The sequence below is a fragment of the Anguilla rostrata genome, chromosome 8 (genome assembly GCF_018555375.3).
Source record: "Anguilla rostrata isolate EN2019 chromosome 8, ASM1855537v3, whole genome shotgun sequence".
Lineage (NCBI taxonomy): Eukaryota > Metazoa > Chordata > Actinopteri > Anguilliformes > Anguillidae > Anguilla > Anguilla rostrata.
Genome location: NC_057940.1, coordinates 56963681 through 56981433, shown reverse-complemented (window position 1 = coordinate 56981433; position 17753 = coordinate 56963681). Strand labels below are relative to the sequence as shown.

Sequence of the window (17753 nt, the reverse complement as noted above, 5' to 3'; positions counted from 1 at the left end):
ACCCCCCTCCAGCCACGGCTAGGTTGTCATAGCGGCCGGTCAATATTTGCCTGGGGAGGGAGGCAACCGCCCCCGCTGCCCCCTTTACTTCCCGCTTCGCGGAAACCAGCTGCGCCGAGCCCCACCCTCAGCACACGGATCTGGCCTGGGACACCCCGGTGATGTCACTGCACGGCGATTGGCTGAGCTCTGCCAGATGGCCGCCCTGATTGGCTGGGCCTGTGGATACTACAGTGTACACTGAGACGGGTTAGAAATGCACTCCGGCATTAAGTGACAGCGAACAGGCCGTCATAGATTTATTTTTAGCGGCAGTCCTACGCCTGGGCTCTTTGGCTCCGATTAACCAGTTACTGACATTGGACGCTTTTGAAAATATGCTTAATGTGCACATTTCTTTGGGACCAATTGTTAACCCACAATTTCCTTTTGTCCCGAAACCTGGAACGCCCATTTCAGCACAGCGCCAAGGGATCTTTCCCTTTAAGGAGAGAAACCATTTATTTACACTCTGTAAATCTGCTTACCAAATCTATAACATCACAGACATGGCACGAATTTATATTTTTATTTTAGATTTCAACCCTAAATAAAACAAGGTTTCCACAAACAAGGGTTACGGACAACCTTTAGGACTGTGAAACGTTCCCTGGAAATGACTTATTTTAGCAAATGTTGGCTGTTGTCCATGTGAGTCAGTCTTTAAGTGCATGCGTTTAAGAGGAGAAGAAAGGATTATGTGCATTGATATTTACGGTGAGCGAAACACATTCCTCGCTAATTACAAGGCGGGGCACCGCAGGTGTGTGTGCTAACGAGGAAGGCACCACTCAGCGGCGCCTATCGGCACAATCGGCACAATCGGCAATATTTAACCTAAAACAGGCAAGAGAATATTAGAGGCTTGTTAGGGTGGACACCGGCTGTTTTAAAGAAAAAAGAAATGGATATTTTGTACAGCGATTTGGGAAGCTGTTTTTGAACACTGCTGACCGAGAGCTGGACAATAAATATGCATGAGAGGGAAACAGCACACAGTAGTCCAAAAATGTTTTGTCAACATTTATTAATACATGTACAAAATATCTAAATCTGTTAATATTCATACAAACGTGTGTATATCCTTTTATATACAGACACACAGGTGTACAAACCTCTTCAATACAATCTGATCATAATCTGGGAGAACCAAAATGTATATAACTGTCAGAATTATACCAAAATAGTCATATTAATAAAAAAATGCAAAAAATAAACACAAAAAAAAATCACAGCCAAAAGACAACTGCAGTCCCACAAGAGACATGACGGCCATGTTTTCACAGAAAACGCTAGATTTACCTTCCCAGAGTCTCGAGGGGGACCAAACCAGGCTTTAACACTGACAAAGAAGGCTAGGCCCAACCTTCGGACTGCGGGTGGGGGGGGAATACACTCGGGGGCGGGCGGGACCAGGAACCAGCGCCGAAATCGGGTGAGGACCAGGAGAGGCGCAGCCGACGCACGTTAGCGCTGACTCATCGATCTGAACCAATCAGAGGAGGGTACAGTCTTTCAGTCGGTTCAAACACGTCAGGGACTGACATGTCGTCAATCATCACTCCTGAAAACAGGAACGGCCAGTGAGACCAGTTCAGTGCAAATTACCCAGCATTCAACGGTGCCAGTGGATCTTCGGCGGTTATTTTGCAATTGGCTTAGGCCTCGGAGATGTCTCTGCTGTGCTGGGAGTTCGTACAAGACAGCGCAGGACCCAGGGGTCCCAAATCCAAGCCAACTGCCACTTTTAAAGCCAAGGGATCAGGCTGGATGTGCCCAACTCCACTTTTGTTTTCCACCAGAGTGCTTAGAAAAAATCAGGCAAAGCTTCACTTCGGCACAGTTAAAAATAATCGGGAAATTATGAGTTTACGACTTAGATGCCCTTGTAGCCTTACAGAAAACAGACATTTCTCTTAATTTTGTTCTATATCAAACACCTGAGCACCAAAATGTCGTACTGTAAAAAAAAAGAAAAAAAAACCTAAAAGCGAAGTGGTTTTCGCAAAATCCCAACTCAATTAGCAGTTTCGACTGACGGGAGTTTTAACGCAATCCGGCCAATCCAGGGCCGCAAATCTTTTCACACGCCCACGTCGAGTCCGGGACAGGAAGAGCAGGTTAAAGGTGCCCAGGCCACCCCGGAGGATCATGGGTAATATTCTCAGTGCTCAGAGCACAGCGCTCAGACTAGAAGAGGAACAGCAGCAGCAGGCCGGTCCAGCAGGCTGGTTCAGACTGGTTCAGACTGGTTCAGACTGGTTCAGACTGGTTCAGACGGGCGCGTGACAGTGTGGAGCAGCAGGAACCGCACACGTCCTGACCACTCACAGCGCACCTGTCTGCAGGGTGCTGGGTCCAGGGCCGGCCAATGAGAGCAGAGCTTCTAATGACATCAGGCAGCAGTTCCGGGCCATGTGATTGGTGGTGAGGTCACACCATCACTCGAACGAAGAGGTCCGATTCCGTGCTAGTGGTTCAAAGGTCACTGGTGTCCAATCACACCAGGTATAAAATATATACATACAGACAGATCGGCACCTCCTCCCTGACAACTCCAGAGCAAACGTGGTCCAAATATCAACCCAACACAGAGAGAGAGTGTGAGCGAGAGAGAGAGAGCAGTAGGAAAAAAAACAAAAGAACAGTGGCTCTGGTGAAGAATATCATTTTGTTCAACAATCTTAGTTCATTTAAGTCTCTCCTTGTTTTCTTTCTTCCAGCAAAGTCCCCAAACATTCAGAGCAGAAGGAGTTAAGAGGAAGAGGCGGAGCTGCAGGGTTCAGTCGGTCAGTGCCGCCCCCCGACCCCGCCCCCCCAGTGGGTGACCCCGGGCCTCTTTGGTCCCCTGGGCTGTAGTGGCAAGCAGGGCACTCTGCCCCCTAGTGGTGGGGTGGGGTCAGGGCAGGGGTGGACCATTGACTCCAGGGTGGTAGAAGGCGCAGTTGTTTTCATAGCGACAGTTTCCCTTCACCATGAAGTGCCGACACATGGGACGATTGGACATGTCTGAGAGAGAGAGAGAGATTGAGGGGAGAGAGAAAGAGAAAGACAGAAAGAGGCACTTAATGCACTGGTAGACAGCTACAGTACAGCTTTTACAATTCAAACATTCGAACCCGAATCAAAGCTGTCCATCTTCCACCCATACATTCGGCAGCCAGTGACCCCTAGCGAATCACAACCCTGCACACAGTCTGTTAATAACGGTCCAATTCTAACGGCTTACTGAAGCCATTCAGGTAAGCACCTTTGCTTCATAAATCCGCCATAAATCCATTATCCGCTATAAACGCCCTCTATAAATCCATTATCCGCCATAAACGCCCTCTATAAATCTCTATAAAACGCTTATCTCCTTCATAAATCCACTATAATCCATTATCCCATAATGCCTTATAAATTCGATAAAATACTTCCTATAAATCCATTATCCGCTATAAATGCCATTTATAAATTCGATATAAATACATCATCAGCTATAAATCCATTATCTGCCATAAACGCCATTTATAAATTCGATATAAATGCATCATCAGCTATAAATCTATTATCCGCTATAAACGCCCTTTATAAATCTGCTATAAATCCATTATCCGCTATAAATCTCCTTCATAAATCCACTTGAAAAATCTGCTATAAATCCATTATCCACAATAAATCCCCTTTATAAATCTGCTATAAATTCATTATCCACTATAAACACCCTTTATAAATCTGCTATAAATCCATTATCCACTATAAACGCCCTTTATAAATCTGCTATAAATCCACTATCCGCTATAAACGCCCTTTATAAATCTGCTATAAATCCATTATCCGCTATAAACGCCCTTTACAAATCCGATATAAATGTCCTTTATAGATCCGCTAATTCCCAGCACTCACCTCCCATGTGCGAGTTATTGGGGCCCCCGCCGCCTCCTCTGGGCCCCCCTCTCCCGCCGCGACCCCTGTACCCAGGGTCACCCCCGCGGCCCCCGCGGCCTCGGTGGAAGTGCCCGCCCCCTCTGTGGTGTCCGCCTCCTCTCATTGGCTCCTCTGCCCAGTAGCCGCCGCCATCTCCACCCCTAGGCGGGGCCATCATCCTGGGCCCGCCCCCCGTGGGGTAGGGTGGGGCATGGTTGTGGGGTGGAGGCGGGTGGGGGTGGGTGTACTGGGGGCCGTGGGGTGGCTTGTTGGGGGGGTAGCTGCCGTTCATCGGCATGCTAATGTTGGCATTGATCCCGGGGGCATGGCCAAGCAACCCTGGATCAGAGAGAGGGGTGGGGTGGGGGGAGAGAGACAGAGAGAGAGAGCAGAGGAAGAGAGGAGAGGCAGAGAGAGGGTTTAAGGTTGGCGTAATCGCTGTGAACGCAAAGCACCGCACACACTCACAAACACACACCCCTTATACGACACTGAGCGTGTCCGAAAGACGGATGAGAGGCGGGGGTTACCTGGCGGGGGCCCATGGGGCGGGGCCTGGGTGGGGTTCTGCTGCAGGGTTCCCAGCAGCTGTTTGATTTTGTTGAAGTCAGGCTGCTTTATGAGGTCCTCTGCAGACTGAGCGCCCTGAGTGCCCTGCAGGGGGCGACAAACACAATCAGCTCTGCAACAGACCCAACTACAGCAACTTAATCCAACTAGAGCGATTTAACCCAACTAGAGCGATTTAACCCAACTACAGCAACTTAACCCAACTAGAGCGATTTAACCCAACTACAGCAACTTAACCCAACTAGAGCGATTTAACCCAACTACAGCAACTTAACCCTACTACAGCTACTTAACCCAACTAGAGAGATTTAACCCAACTACAGCAACTTCACCCAACTACAGTAATTTAACCCAACTACAGCGATTTAACCCTACTACAGCAACTTAACCCAACTACAGCTACTTAACCCAACTACAGCAACTTAACCCTACTACAGCAACTTAACCCAACTACAGCACTCAAACCTGCGCCAGAACCAGTCTAGGGAATCACATATGCCAGCACATAGTCATACAATTTAATTAAACAGCAGAATTTAGGTACAAAATCATGTCATTTGTTTTCCTTGGCAAAAATTAATTTAAACCTCATCTATCTTTCTATTAAATGCTGACATAAAGAAGAGAGCTGAACACACACACACAACACTCACTCACACGCACACACACACACACCATCATTATCATAACCTTTAGGCTATTTAATTCTCGGAAGTACAATTGAGGGCCAGGCCCTCATTTTCAATGTAGCCGAGATTACAAAAACATTTAACACAATAAGTATAATAAAAGATCACAGAATATAGCGACAGTAAAACCAACATAGTATATAATAATAACTAGAATAAAATAGACACACACACACTCACACACACACATACACTCACCATGATGGAGGTGAGCAGTTCCTGCACATTGACAGAGGGGGCGCTGTTGCCGGGTGGGCCGGGGTTTGGGGGCGGGGTTTGAGGGCTGCGGTTGCTGTTGCCCAGACTGCCCATTAGGTTGGCCAGTACGGGGGGCAGCTTGGCAGTCTCGGGGGGGCCGGCGGGGGTCACAAGGGGGGCCAAGGTATCCATGGGCTCCAGGTAGCCCTCATCTGCTAAGGAGGAGTCCTGCACAGACAGACAGGTGCGACAGCCAATGAGAGAGGGCAGAGGGGGCGGGCTCTCTGGGGAAGGGGAAGTGGCTCGGGAGCAGGGTTTTAAGTTTGACGGACAGTTTTACCTCGTCCAATGGGATGAGCCGTGGGGGGGTGGGTTCGTATGGTTCAGGGTCAGGCTCCTGAGGGCAGTCTGGGACACTGAGGAGAGAGAGGACAGAGTTACACTCGCGGGAAACGAGTCGTTAGCCGAGATTACACAAATATTTAAGACTCAATAAGTATAATAAAAGATCACAGAATATAGCAACAGTAAAACCAACATAGTATATAACAATAATAACTAGAATAAAACAGACACACACACATACACATACACACACACTCTCACACACACACGCACACACACAGGGACACACACACACAGACACCCACACACACACACACACACACACACACACTCAAACACACTCACACACACACTCACATACACACACACACAGACACAGACACAGACACAGACACAGACACAGACACAGACACAGACACAGACACAGACACAGACACACACACACACACACACACCTCTCTTTGCTGAGGAAGATCTCTTGCAGGATGCCCATCTCCCGGTCCCTCTGTGTGCTCCTCTCAGTGCTGTTGGCCCCGGGGGGCACCAGGGAAGAGCTGAACAGAGTGAGGGGCCGCGGGGGCGTCCAGGGGACACGCTCCTCCATGGCATCATGGGACAGCCGCCGGGCCATCTCAAACGTATGCCTGTCCATCATCAGCTCCCGACGAGCGGCCTCCCCAAAGTCCTTAATCTTATTCACATTCACTAAGAGAGAGAGAGACATTCACTGAGACTGAGGGAGAGAGTTTAATCTTACTCACATTCACTAAGAGAGAAAGAGAGAGAGAGAGAGAGTACGATGCGTGTGTGTGTGCGCGAGTGAGTGTGTGTCTGTGTATGCTACCTCTCTCGGTCTCGTCCAGGTGGAAGTAGAAGTACTCCTTGAGCTGCTCTTCCTCTGCCCAGTGCACACTCTTCTTCCTCTTCCCTTTCTTAGTCAGACTCTCCTCCTCTGCGCTGGGCTCAGCCAGCGCGTTGGGCTTCTCACCTGAGAGAGGGAGAGAGGGAGGGAAGGACAGAGAGCAGGGGGGATAGGGAGGGAGGAGGGGAGGGAGAGGTAAGTTTGGTTTCTGTTACACTGAAGTAAAACAGCCATTCTAATAATCCTGCATTTCAGCCTAGTTTGAACAAAGTTGTATATAGCACCCCTTGCTGGCCTGTGCTGTGTATATAGCGCCTCTTGCTGGCCTGTGTTCAGTGTATATAGCACCTTGCTGGCCTGTGTTCAGTGTATATAGCGCCTCTTGCTGGCCTGTGTTCAGTGTATATAGCGCCCCTTGCTGGCCTGTGTTCAGTGTATATAGCACCTTGCTGGCCTGTGTTCAGTGTATATAGCGCCTTGCTGGCCTGTGTTCAGTGTATATAGCGCCTTGCTGCCCTGTGTTCAGTGTATATAGAGCCTTGCTGCCATGTGTTCAGTGTATATAGCACCTTGCTGGCCTGTGCTCAGTGTATATAGCGCCTTTCTGGGCTGTGCTCAGTGTATATAGCACCTTGCTGGCCTGTACTCAGTGTATATAGCACCTTGCTGGCCTGTGCTCAGTGTATATAGCACCTTGCTGGCCTGTGCTCACTGTATATAGCGCCTTTCTGGGCTGTGCTCAGTGTATATGGTGCCTTACCGGTGTCCATGGCCTCTGTTTCCTCGCTAGGCACGGGGGTCCCAGGCTGCTCCAGGTCTGCAACCTCATGGGGTGGAGTTTGGGAGGCAGAGCCTTCAGGAGATGAGGGCTTGGCCTGAGAGCCGGGGTACAGGGGGGGCTTCGCCTCAAACGGACAGGACTGGGGGGGGGGAGGGAGAGAGGGGTGTGAGGCGCTGGAAATTTCTACAACACATTTGCAGTTCTGTAAACACAGGCCAGCACACACACACTGATCCCAGCGCTGATCCCAGCACACACACACTGATCCCAGCACTGATCCCAGCACACACACACACTGATCCCAGCACTGATCCCAGCACACACACACTGATCCCAGCACACACACACACTGATCCCAGCGCTGATCCCAGCGCACACACACTGATCCCAGGGCAGCTTGCTTACTTTGTTAGATGTGGGAGAGGACGGCTTCTTCTTTTTCTTGATCTTGATCCCGGGGACGGGGGCGGAGTTAAGAGCATCCAGGAAGCCAGTGCACTCCATCGCTGAGAGAGAGAGAGAGAGAGAGAGAGAGATTCTCCATTAACACGCCCGCTCTCCACACCCTCACTGTACAGCTGAGACAGAAGAGAGAGAGAGCGTGGGACAGAGAGAGAGAGCGTGGGACAGAGAGAGAGAGTGTGGGACAGAGAGAGAGCGTGGGACAGAGAGAGAGAGCGTGGGACAGAGAGAGAGAGTGTGGGACAGAGAGATAGCGTGGGACAGAGAGAGAGAGTGTGGGACAGAGAGAGAGAGCGTGGGACAGAGAGAGAGAGCGTGGGACAGAGAGAGAGAGTGTGGGACAGAGAGAGAGAGTGTGGGACAGAGAGAGCGAGTGTGGGACAGAGAGAGTGAGCGTGGGACAGAGAGAGAGTGTGGGACAGAGAGAGAGAGTGTGGGACAGAGAGGGAGCTGCAGGCCTGTGATTTGGGGAACTCACGTTGCGCTGGGATGATCTTCACTTTGATCTCCTTGGTGGAGTTGGGCGTGGTGTTCAGCGGCTTGTACTTCTTCTCCACGGGAGGGGCGTCCGACAGGGTTGTGCTGAGGGAGAGAGGTTGGGAAAATTCAGGCATCTGACCACTGGGTGGCAGCAGACCAATAACAGTTCATTACTCCAACTGACCACTGGATGGCAGCAGACCAATAACAGTTCAGTACTCTGACTGTCCACCAGGTGGCAGCAGACCAATAACAGTTCAGTACTCTGACTGTCCACCGGGTGGCAGCAGACCAATAACAGTTCAATACTCTGACTGACCACTGGGAGGCAGCAGATCAATAACAGTTCAGTACTCTGACTGACCACCAGAAGGCAGCAGACTGACACGAAACACAGTATTTCAGAAAATCCACTGGAGGGCAACAAAGTTCTTGTCCTGCTGGTGCACAAACCCACAGAAGTGCCTGCAGGTATCTCCGAATAAGCTGCGTACCTGGGCCGCTTCAGAACAGCTGGTTTGATGTTGTATTTGTCCCCAAGCTGCGGAGTGACCGGAGGCTTCTTGGCCAGAACGGGGGTGGGGGTCTCTACCTCTAACCCTGTTTGGGGGAGAGACAGGCAGACCATCAAACCAGGGCAAACAATACAACCCGTCTGTTCAAACAGGTAGACTGCAGGTAGACTTTCTGAACTGAAATGAGCTAAAGAATCCTACAGTCACGGCTGTCATTATTTAAACCTCCTCTCCAGCAGAGAGAGGAGACAGCAGAGACAGAGGGACGGAGACGTGGACGGGACGGGGACAGGGATGGGGACGGGACGGGGACAGGGATGGGGACAGGGATGGGGACGGGACGGGGACAGGGATGGGACAGGGAGGACAGGGATGGGGAGGACGGGGACAGGGAGGGGACTGGATGGGACGCAGACCTGTGGAGCGGATCTTGGCATGGCTTGGTGCATGAGCTTTGGGCTTCTCCTTCCTCTTCTCCAGCTGCTCGGCCATTTTGGGCACGTCCGCGGGCTTCACCTCCGCCGCTCGAGACTTCCCCTCCTCCTTCTTCTTCTTCCTTTCTGCAGGGGTCGTCCCGCTGGAGGCAGAGACGCTCTGGGAGCGAATGATGGCCATCCACCCCTCCACCAACACCGAGGCCAGCTTCCTCAGCTCTGGGGGGGGGGAGAGAGAAAGGGAGTTAAAATTTCCCGGTCACATCATCAAACTTTATTCCAGTGGACCAGCACACTGAACAGCAGAAACAGACAGAGAGCAGCTGAAATTAAAACCACTGTGATGGACAGATAAAAAGGGAGGGAGACAGAGAGAAATAGAGGAAGGAAGAGAGGGCAAGGGAGAAAATGAAGGAGATGAAAGGGAGAGAAGGAGGAAGGGCATGGAGGAGAGACTTACCCTCAGTCTCTCCGCTCTTGCTGAGTTGTTTCACCAGCTTGGCTGTGTTGTTCTGAACAGGGAGGGAAAGACATTGTTATTGTTCTGGATATTATACTTTATTACCTGCCTGATTCATGCAGCTCTTGCATGTATTTAAATCCCTTTCAAATACTGCTGGACTGTGACCTTCAGAGAGCCAAACTATGGAAATCCTGCAACTGCAGAGAGCCTGCTAACAGGGCCAATGCTAATGCTAACGCTACAGACAGACCCAACACTGAGGCCCAGCCATGTTCCATACACAGCGGCATGCTAATAGGGATAGCGCTAATGCTAAAACTGCAAACAGACCCAATACTGAAGTCCAGTCATGTTCCACACAAAGCGGCCTGCTAACAGGGATAGCGCTAATGCTAAAACTACAAACAGACCCAACACTGAGGCTCAGCCAAGTTCCACATACAGTAGCCTGCTAACAGGGCTAATGCTAATGCTAAAACTACAAACAGACCCAACACTGAGGCTCAGCCAAGTTCCACACACAGCGGCCTGCTAACAGGGCTAACGGTAATACTAACGCTACAGACAGACAGACCCAACACTGAGGCCCAGCCCCCAAACGCGCAGGGGAGTGCCGGTATGAGGGAGGGGCGTGGGGTGTGGGGTGTGGCCGGGTGGGGTACCTGTTTGAGGTGGTCCACAGTGAGGGGCAGTTTCTGCAGGATGAGCAGGATGAGCTGCAGCAGGGGGGTATTAGTGGTAGCTTTGCAGTATGTGAGCCAGGCATTCAGGAGCTTGTACCCCCCGACTCTGATAAACCTGGAGGAAAAAAATGCAACAGAAAGACTGTATTACCATCCCCACTATTAGCTATAGCTATGACTATCACAGAACATTCTCATTACACACCACCACTGCTATAACAAAACATTCCCATCATACATTCCACACATATTCCATAACAGAACTTTACCATTACCATATAACTGAAGTAAAACCAGACCTACCTGTTGAGGATGTCATGTGACTTAGTGTGAAGTAGGATGTTCAGGTACATACACCTGCTGACCATCTTGTGAGACGCCTTCATTAGACTGTTGGGGGGAGAGAAGAGAATTTAACCATGCTGAAGGTAGGCTGTTTAATTTGTGTAGTTTTAGAAAATAAATGTTTTAAACTCTGTGGCCTGTACAATCTCCGGCATGTTTGAGCAACACAAAACACAACACTTAGCTGAGAGAAACATTCCACCCTGTTTTGTACACTGATCCAGGTGGTGTACAGGTGAGGGCTTACCTGAAGACTCTGGCCACGCCCTCCAGGCTACGTAGTTCTCCGTCTTTGCCCAGGAGGTTCTCCACCCCTTTCAGCACCTCCCGCGGGTCCACTGGGCCGAGCGCCATGACTGGGGGGAGGAGAGAGAGGAGAAACCATCAACACACCACAAAAACCCCTTCATCTGAGTCAACAGAACCAAGATCATCAGAAATCACAGGTAGGACCAGAACAATGTCGCCACGAAATTTGGACCAAAAAGGGGACTCGAACCTGGACCCTTCCGTGGTTGTGTAGCCAGGCAATGACGCACACAAGCTGGCCCAAACCAATCAGAGCACGACATGCAGACAAACCAATCAACAACCACTGGAACGAGGAAACCCGAGACAGCGCTGTGAGGGGACCTCTCGCGCCAACACACCCCCAATCTCAAACGCGCAACTACAGCCACACATTCGCAAAGCCATGAACACGTTTTGGGGTGGTACGGGGGGAGGTCAGGGCAGACTAGCTCTGTGACCTCTCCTTACGGTAACCAGAAGGGCCAAAGGCTATGGCGGAGAGTTGAACCAACTCATTCAAATCTGTGTCTGACATTCCCAGCTCTGAATAAACAAAGAGCTCGCTGTTCAAGATCGTTCCACTTCTCTGGTTACCAACCCCAAGCACTTCCACACACAGAGCGGAGAGAGCTCAGAGAGACATCCAGGGCTGGTAAGGGAAGTGACTGAGACTCATGAATTTCCATGTAGGGTACATTAACAAGGACTGTCCTTATTGGTGTGCCGGTACAAACCACTCAAAACAATTCACTTCCTCAAAGACTCTGCGCGTGTGTGTATTATGCATACCAACCCACACAAACACACCTCTACCATGTTGAGTCAACTAACAGGAAAGACCAACTGTTTTATGCTGATCAGTCATTTCACCAGAGGTAAAAAAAACCTCCCAACAAAAAACTGTGGCATAACTGCATGGGTTTATAAAAAATTATATTTGTCATTTTGATTATTACAAAGGTGTTCTCCCAGAGGGATTATGGACATCTCTCACCCTTTCGCACATTAAAAATCTGTCCACATATAAACTTCAGAGGACTGAACAGAGGTCCTCACAAGTGACTCTGTGTAAAGACCGTACCCACATGCACACCCTTAGAATGCCATGGCCTGAACCCAAGACCAAGCAAATATGAGGCCAGTCGGCAGTACAGCTTGGATTAAACACAAAGCTGGGAGCTGGTGGGTGTTTATGACTGCCTTAACTCTCACCTACACGACACCAAACATCATAGTTACAAAAAACAAAAGAAAAAAGTAAATCACAATACAATAAATTGTACATAAATTATGGAAACAGTTTGGATACTATAATATGGCCCAAGCCTTGATGGAAACAAAAGGTTTTAAAGCCTTTCATGTAATAATAACAGACTCTGCCAAAACTGAGACAAAACTGGTGAAAGATATTTAGCAGTTATGTGTACATCAGTGCGTGGCCAGCCTGCGTTTCTCTGCATAATTCAGTCACAGCTGCAGAGAGAGTCTGAAACACCACAATAGAGGGCAAGGTCGAGACATGCGGGCATAGCTGTGGGGAGCACAGGGGGGTATTTAAAAAAAATTCCACTCCTGCCCTGTAAACCTGTGCTATGAGCTAATATTTTTCCATGGGCTGTGCTCTTTGAGACAGACCGCTGTGTTGTAAACCTGTGCTACATGCTCATATCTTTCCCCAAACTGTGCTGTAAACCTGTGCTACATGCTCATATCTTTCCCCAACCTGTGCTACATGCTCATCTTTCCCCAAACTGTGCTGTAAACCTGTGCCACATGCTCATTTCTTAAACTGTGCTGCCATCCTGTGCTATGTGCTCATCTCTTTCCCTGGGCTGTGCTTTTCTGAGAAGGACGGCTGGTTTCCTGCATGTCACTGTGGCTGTGACCCAGTTTTCACCGGTCACACAGAAGGTTCTGGAAACGAGTGAAAGGGCGGGGCCCAATACGGTGACAGACAGGTGGGGTTCAGCTGCTAGGAGGTAAGAGGTAAGGGCAGTTTGTCTCTGGCGCCTGTGTGTGTGTGTCTGTGTGCACAAGTGTCAGTGTGTGAGTGCGTGTCTGTGTGCGAGTGCGTGTATGCGAGTGAGTGTGTGTGAATGTCAGTGCGAGTGTGTAAGTGTGCGAGTGCGTGTATGCGAGTGTGTCAGTGAGTGTGTGCGAATGTGTCAGTGTTAGTGTCTGTGTGCGAGTGTGTGTATGCGAGTGTGTCAGTGAATGTGTCAGTGTCTGTGTGCGTATGCGAGTGAGTGTGTCAAGTGTGAGTGTGTGTAAGTGTGCAAGTGTGTGTGTAAGTGTGTGCGAGTGCGCCAGGAAGCAGTGGGCCTCCATTTAGTTCTGCCACAAAAGGGAAACAGACTGTGGACTTGCAAAAAACACACACACCATACTATCTTGCTTTCTCTCTCACACACATACACACACAGTCTCACATACACTCTCTCTCTCACACACACACACACTCTCTCTCACACACACACACACACTCTCTCTCTCTCTCTCACACACACACACACACACAGTGGAACAGAGGCAGAGAGAGGTGACTGCAGTTTAAAAAGTAAAAACAGAGGAGAGGCTGCGACAAGCCAGCCTCCATCTGACAGGGTGACAAACAGCTGATCACTCAACAGAGAGAGAGAGCAAGGCAGAAGGAAGGAGAGGGGAGGAAAGAGAGCAAGGCAGAGGGAAGTAGAGAGGGAGGAGAGAGAGAGAGCAAGGTGGAGGGAAAGAGAGGGGGAGAGAGAGGAGCAGCTGCTGAGCAGGAGCACTACACACACGATGGGCACGGGCAGGTGGTTCTGAGGCAGTGGATGAGCCAGCTGCAGTAGCTGTGCACTTCCTGCTGAAAACCCCAAACCCCGGCCCCACGCGATTACGAATATTAATCAGGGCTATCATCAAAAGGAGGGCAAATTCTGATTTAAATTATCAAAACACACCGAATTATAATTATGCCACATTGCTATTAACTACCTATGTTTAAATGAATGTCCACGTGACTGTTCTGTCCACAGTACTGTTACCAGAACAAAACACATATCATCTAATATATGTGGTAAAACAAAACCGTGATGATTCATACGATTAAGATTCCTGACTTCACAAAAGAAAAATTGAAAACAAAAAGAATTAGTGCTACAGGGTGGAAAAATAAATGGTACACAAGTCAGTTACTGGAATTGTTCATACAATGTCCTCTGCCCCACTGTGGTATGGACTAATAGCAGTTACTGTGGCAACAGAATCTCTCAATGATTTTAAATTCAGTTTAAAAAAGGAACAAGAGCAGCCTATTAAAAATGCCATCTGGCCTTAACTATTGTGCCACTGCTCTTCAAACACCACAAATATATCAATAATGCCAGTAATTACAAGGTGTTGAACAAGACAGAATAAATGAAGGAACCCTTTTGCCAATGGCTACGTTAATAACTCCATGCTGCCATCTACTGGCCAAGTTTAGAAATGACAGCATAAGCATATTCTGCATATTTCGTAGAACAGTTCTGAACAAAGGTGGCATTCATATGTTAAATGACTATTTAGTCAACACTACCATAAAATAAAGGAAATTAACTGTACAGTATTGAATATAAATTATTAGCCAGAAAATATTACTACATAAGTATCAATAGAATTTTATTAAATATGTTAATTTTAATTACTTAAGTTACTGTTGCTGAAATCCCAGACAATAGGAGAAGTGGGGCATTTACCCAATAGCACAAGTACATTATTTAAATGGATGTTATGCACGTGACAACGTACAGAGCTTTCAGGGGAAGGGGAGGGTTGTTAGTTCATGCATTGTGCTAGATCTACCAGAGGAAAGCTCTCTGCTCAATCTGTTTTCAATGTGGAAATATATGCTAAACAAAGATTCATCACAATTAATTGTTACTCACAATGCAGTTTCCTTGGGTAGTTACCCAAAAATCCTACCCATAAATGTTTAAATGGCACAATAAAAGTATTTTACACAAATTAAGCACATGACATTTATTGTTTGTTGTAGTCGACTCATTACTGAACTACATTAGGTAAATACTCAATTTCCATGCATGTCAAGTGCAACTTTCCATTAATAATATGAATCTGATATGTGTATTGTATTATTTGGGGTTGTTTTATTTTCGTCAAGATAACAGCCAAATACCATAAAAATGATGCTTCAGGTAACTGCAAAATAATGAAAACTGGTAAATGTCATGTTAGAAATCAGTTTGGTCTTACCAGGGAAAAGCAGCTGTCGAGCTTTTTATAGTCTCAGAATTCCACATCCAACTACACAACGTGGGACAAAGACACACAACTCCTGAAAACGTAAATTTTTTTACACACGCACACACACCGCAAAGTCAACATTCTGTACACAATCTGCAGTAGTCACCGCCACACACTACACTGGAATTTTTTTTGTTTTCCCCCTCTCTCATGAGAACATTTTTGGGCAGATCCGTTACATTAGTATAGTGTATAATGCGAGACTATTAGTTATGAATAGGACCTTGAAAAGGCTGAAAACATGTTTTCGGATCAACTACATAGAAATAATTAATGAAATTTTGTAAGTTGTTAATAACACAAATCAACTATCTTTTTGGAATATACATTAAGTAAATAGTAAAATAAATAGTTAATTATTGGCAATTGTTGCAATGCCCAAATCATTCCAGGTTGCTACATTATGAAGTAGGTAATATTTTCTAAGTGGCAGATATAACGAACCATGTTTTAGACCAAAGTTTGAATTATTATTCATTACGTCCCCGTGCTCATAGATCAAAATAAAAAACAAGAATTTTTAATGTTTTAAAATGGTTAAGTACAGAACACATATATTCAAAACACCATAGGCGTGTTCGCAATAAAGTGAAAACTGTTCCTTGCCATTTATACTGTTATAGGATCGTCTTCAAAAAAAATAAATAAAACGATAGATGAGTGAGGATCAAAACAAAGACAGTCAATCAAGACTTGAAATCAACGTGATTCGTTGAACAGTCCTAAGCCCAGCCCCTTTCTTTAACCGCTTCATGACGGGTGGCTCTGATCAACGGCAGAGAAAGAAAACAGCCGCCATTTTAGGGGGAAAAATCCGAAACCAAAAAAAGATTAGACATGTCCAGACAGATTGGCGAATTGACTGTCGTTCGGGCACGTTAATTTTATGCAGGCAAATTGCACTCGCTTCCCATCGTCGTCACAAAAAAATCATTAGTCGTTATTACAGCTAGCGAATCCATCTATTCCACCGAAAAAGAAAATGACCGCCATTGCTTCGACACCCTGCGAGGTTTAAAAAGACATCCCGTCCGCCATTTTGTTTCAGCTACCAAATAACCCATTTAACCGACCCCCGCTCTACAACGAACATTAAACTTTTTAACACTCCGGAACGCATGAAATGTGCAATCTTTATACCCAGATTGCGGTTTAATTAAAATCTTAATCGCAACCACACGCGGGGACATTTATTTTCTCTAGCAACGTGATGACATGTCTACAACTAGCTGCCAAAAGCTAAGTAAAAAGGGAAAAAAGAAAAATGAAGTTAGCGAACATCAGAACATCCGTTCCGTTTAAATCCACTGATCTTAAGCAATCTTTATGTATAGATTGCGTCGGTTGATTGCGCCCATGAGGTCCCCCTTTTGAAAAGATGAAATTTTTTTAGTATGAATAAAGATCATTCCAACACATTAATTCAGTCCTGGCTGTACCTAATGCAATCTTTATGTACAGATTGCTTATAGAACGAGTAAGACTAGCTTGACTACATGGCTAGGTTAATTTGCTTTGTAAATCCGTCTCACACACAAAGAAACAGGGACTAGCCCCGACAGCAAGCTGACTCCGTAACTTTCGTGTGTGAGCTCATAATTTAGATTTACAATATTTTATTTGCTAGTCAACTGCTAGCCATATTTTCAAAAACCAATTGCATGAATTCCAAAATAGACACTTGGTTAACTAATTACGATAAGTTTAGTTTCAAATTTGTTTGAAAATCGACACTTACTACAATACCTCTCCTCTGCGTCTCGGGTATAGTGTGCTTTACAGCGACAGATCTCGTTACAACAGTTTAATAGAGTAAACTGTCATGTTTCGTATAACAAGCACTTTTATAGTTGAAACTGCTTTAGCTTGTTTGTGGGCGGGTTTGTGAAAGCTAGAGGCTAGCGTTTCCTTCTGGAACAAAATGGAGGCAAAAAATCAAATGTCCATTACTTGAATAATAAAAAAATGGTTTTGTTAAGCGTTTGTCTTCATACACGCAGTTGAAAGTCCTCGACGTCCGATCTTCGATGAATCATCAGACCTGTAACAAAAGGACAAAGACAGAGAAGCCAAATTAGTCGCTTTAGCCGGTTAGCTCCAACACTTAGCGAATAACCAAGGTAAATATAGGTACAAACGCCAAACGATACTTTGAAATGTATAATAGAAAGGCACAACCACAATTATATATAACTGCGCAATAATTCTAAAAGCATGCCAAAATAGGTACTCACCTCAGGACAAATCCAGGAATGAGGTTTTTTGGGAGGGGTTTCTGTTATATACCCTATGACGCGAATGACGCGATTGGTTACCGCGGCGGCGCGCTCATACCGATGAAACGAGGGGCTCGGCACGCGCTCTTACGCAACGACCTTCTGATTGTTTCAAGGACAAGGACAT

At 47.1% G+C, this 17753-nt stretch overlaps 1 protein-coding gene across 1 annotated transcript; it reads right to left on the bottom strand.

The window, feature by feature from the left end:
- Window positions 1-1049: 1049 nt before the first annotated feature.
- Window positions 1050-17602, bottom strand: LOC135262263 (serine/threonine-protein phosphatase 1 regulatory subunit 10-like). The gene is made up of 17 exons (XM_064349247.1): window positions 17089-17602; window positions 11023-11131; window positions 10734-10820; window positions 10410-10545; window positions 9745-9796; window positions 9267-9503; window positions 8830-8935; window positions 8334-8437; window positions 7799-7899; window positions 7373-7532; window positions 6595-6738; window positions 6206-6455; window positions 5746-5821; window positions 5406-5633; window positions 4479-4602; window positions 3928-4287; window positions 1050-3048 (listed from the first exon to the last, which is right to left on the bottom strand). Exons 2-17 carry the CDS (start codon window positions 11127-11129, stop codon window positions 2939-2941), a joined length of 2382 nt encoding a protein of 793 aa, XP_064205317.1. The 5' UTR covers window positions 11130-11131; window positions 17089-17602; the 3' UTR covers window positions 1050-2938.
- Between the last annotated feature and the right edge of the window lie 151 nt (window positions 17603-17753).

Excerpts from the sequence above, each read along its gene's own strand:
- LOC135262263 (XM_064349247.1), bottom strand. The coding sequence starts at position 11,129 with ATGGCGCTCGGCCCAGTGGACCCGCGGGAGGTGCTGAAAGGGGTGGAG. Across the intron at positions 6,456-6,594 it reads CCTGGACGAGACCGAGAGAG|TGAATGTGAATAAGATTAAG; the intron begins GTAGCATACACA and ends TCTCTCTCTTAG. Across the intron at positions 5,634-5,745 it reads GGCTCATCCCATTGGACGAG|GACTCCTCCTTAGCAGATGA; the intron begins GTAAAACTGTCC and ends CTGTCTGTGCAG.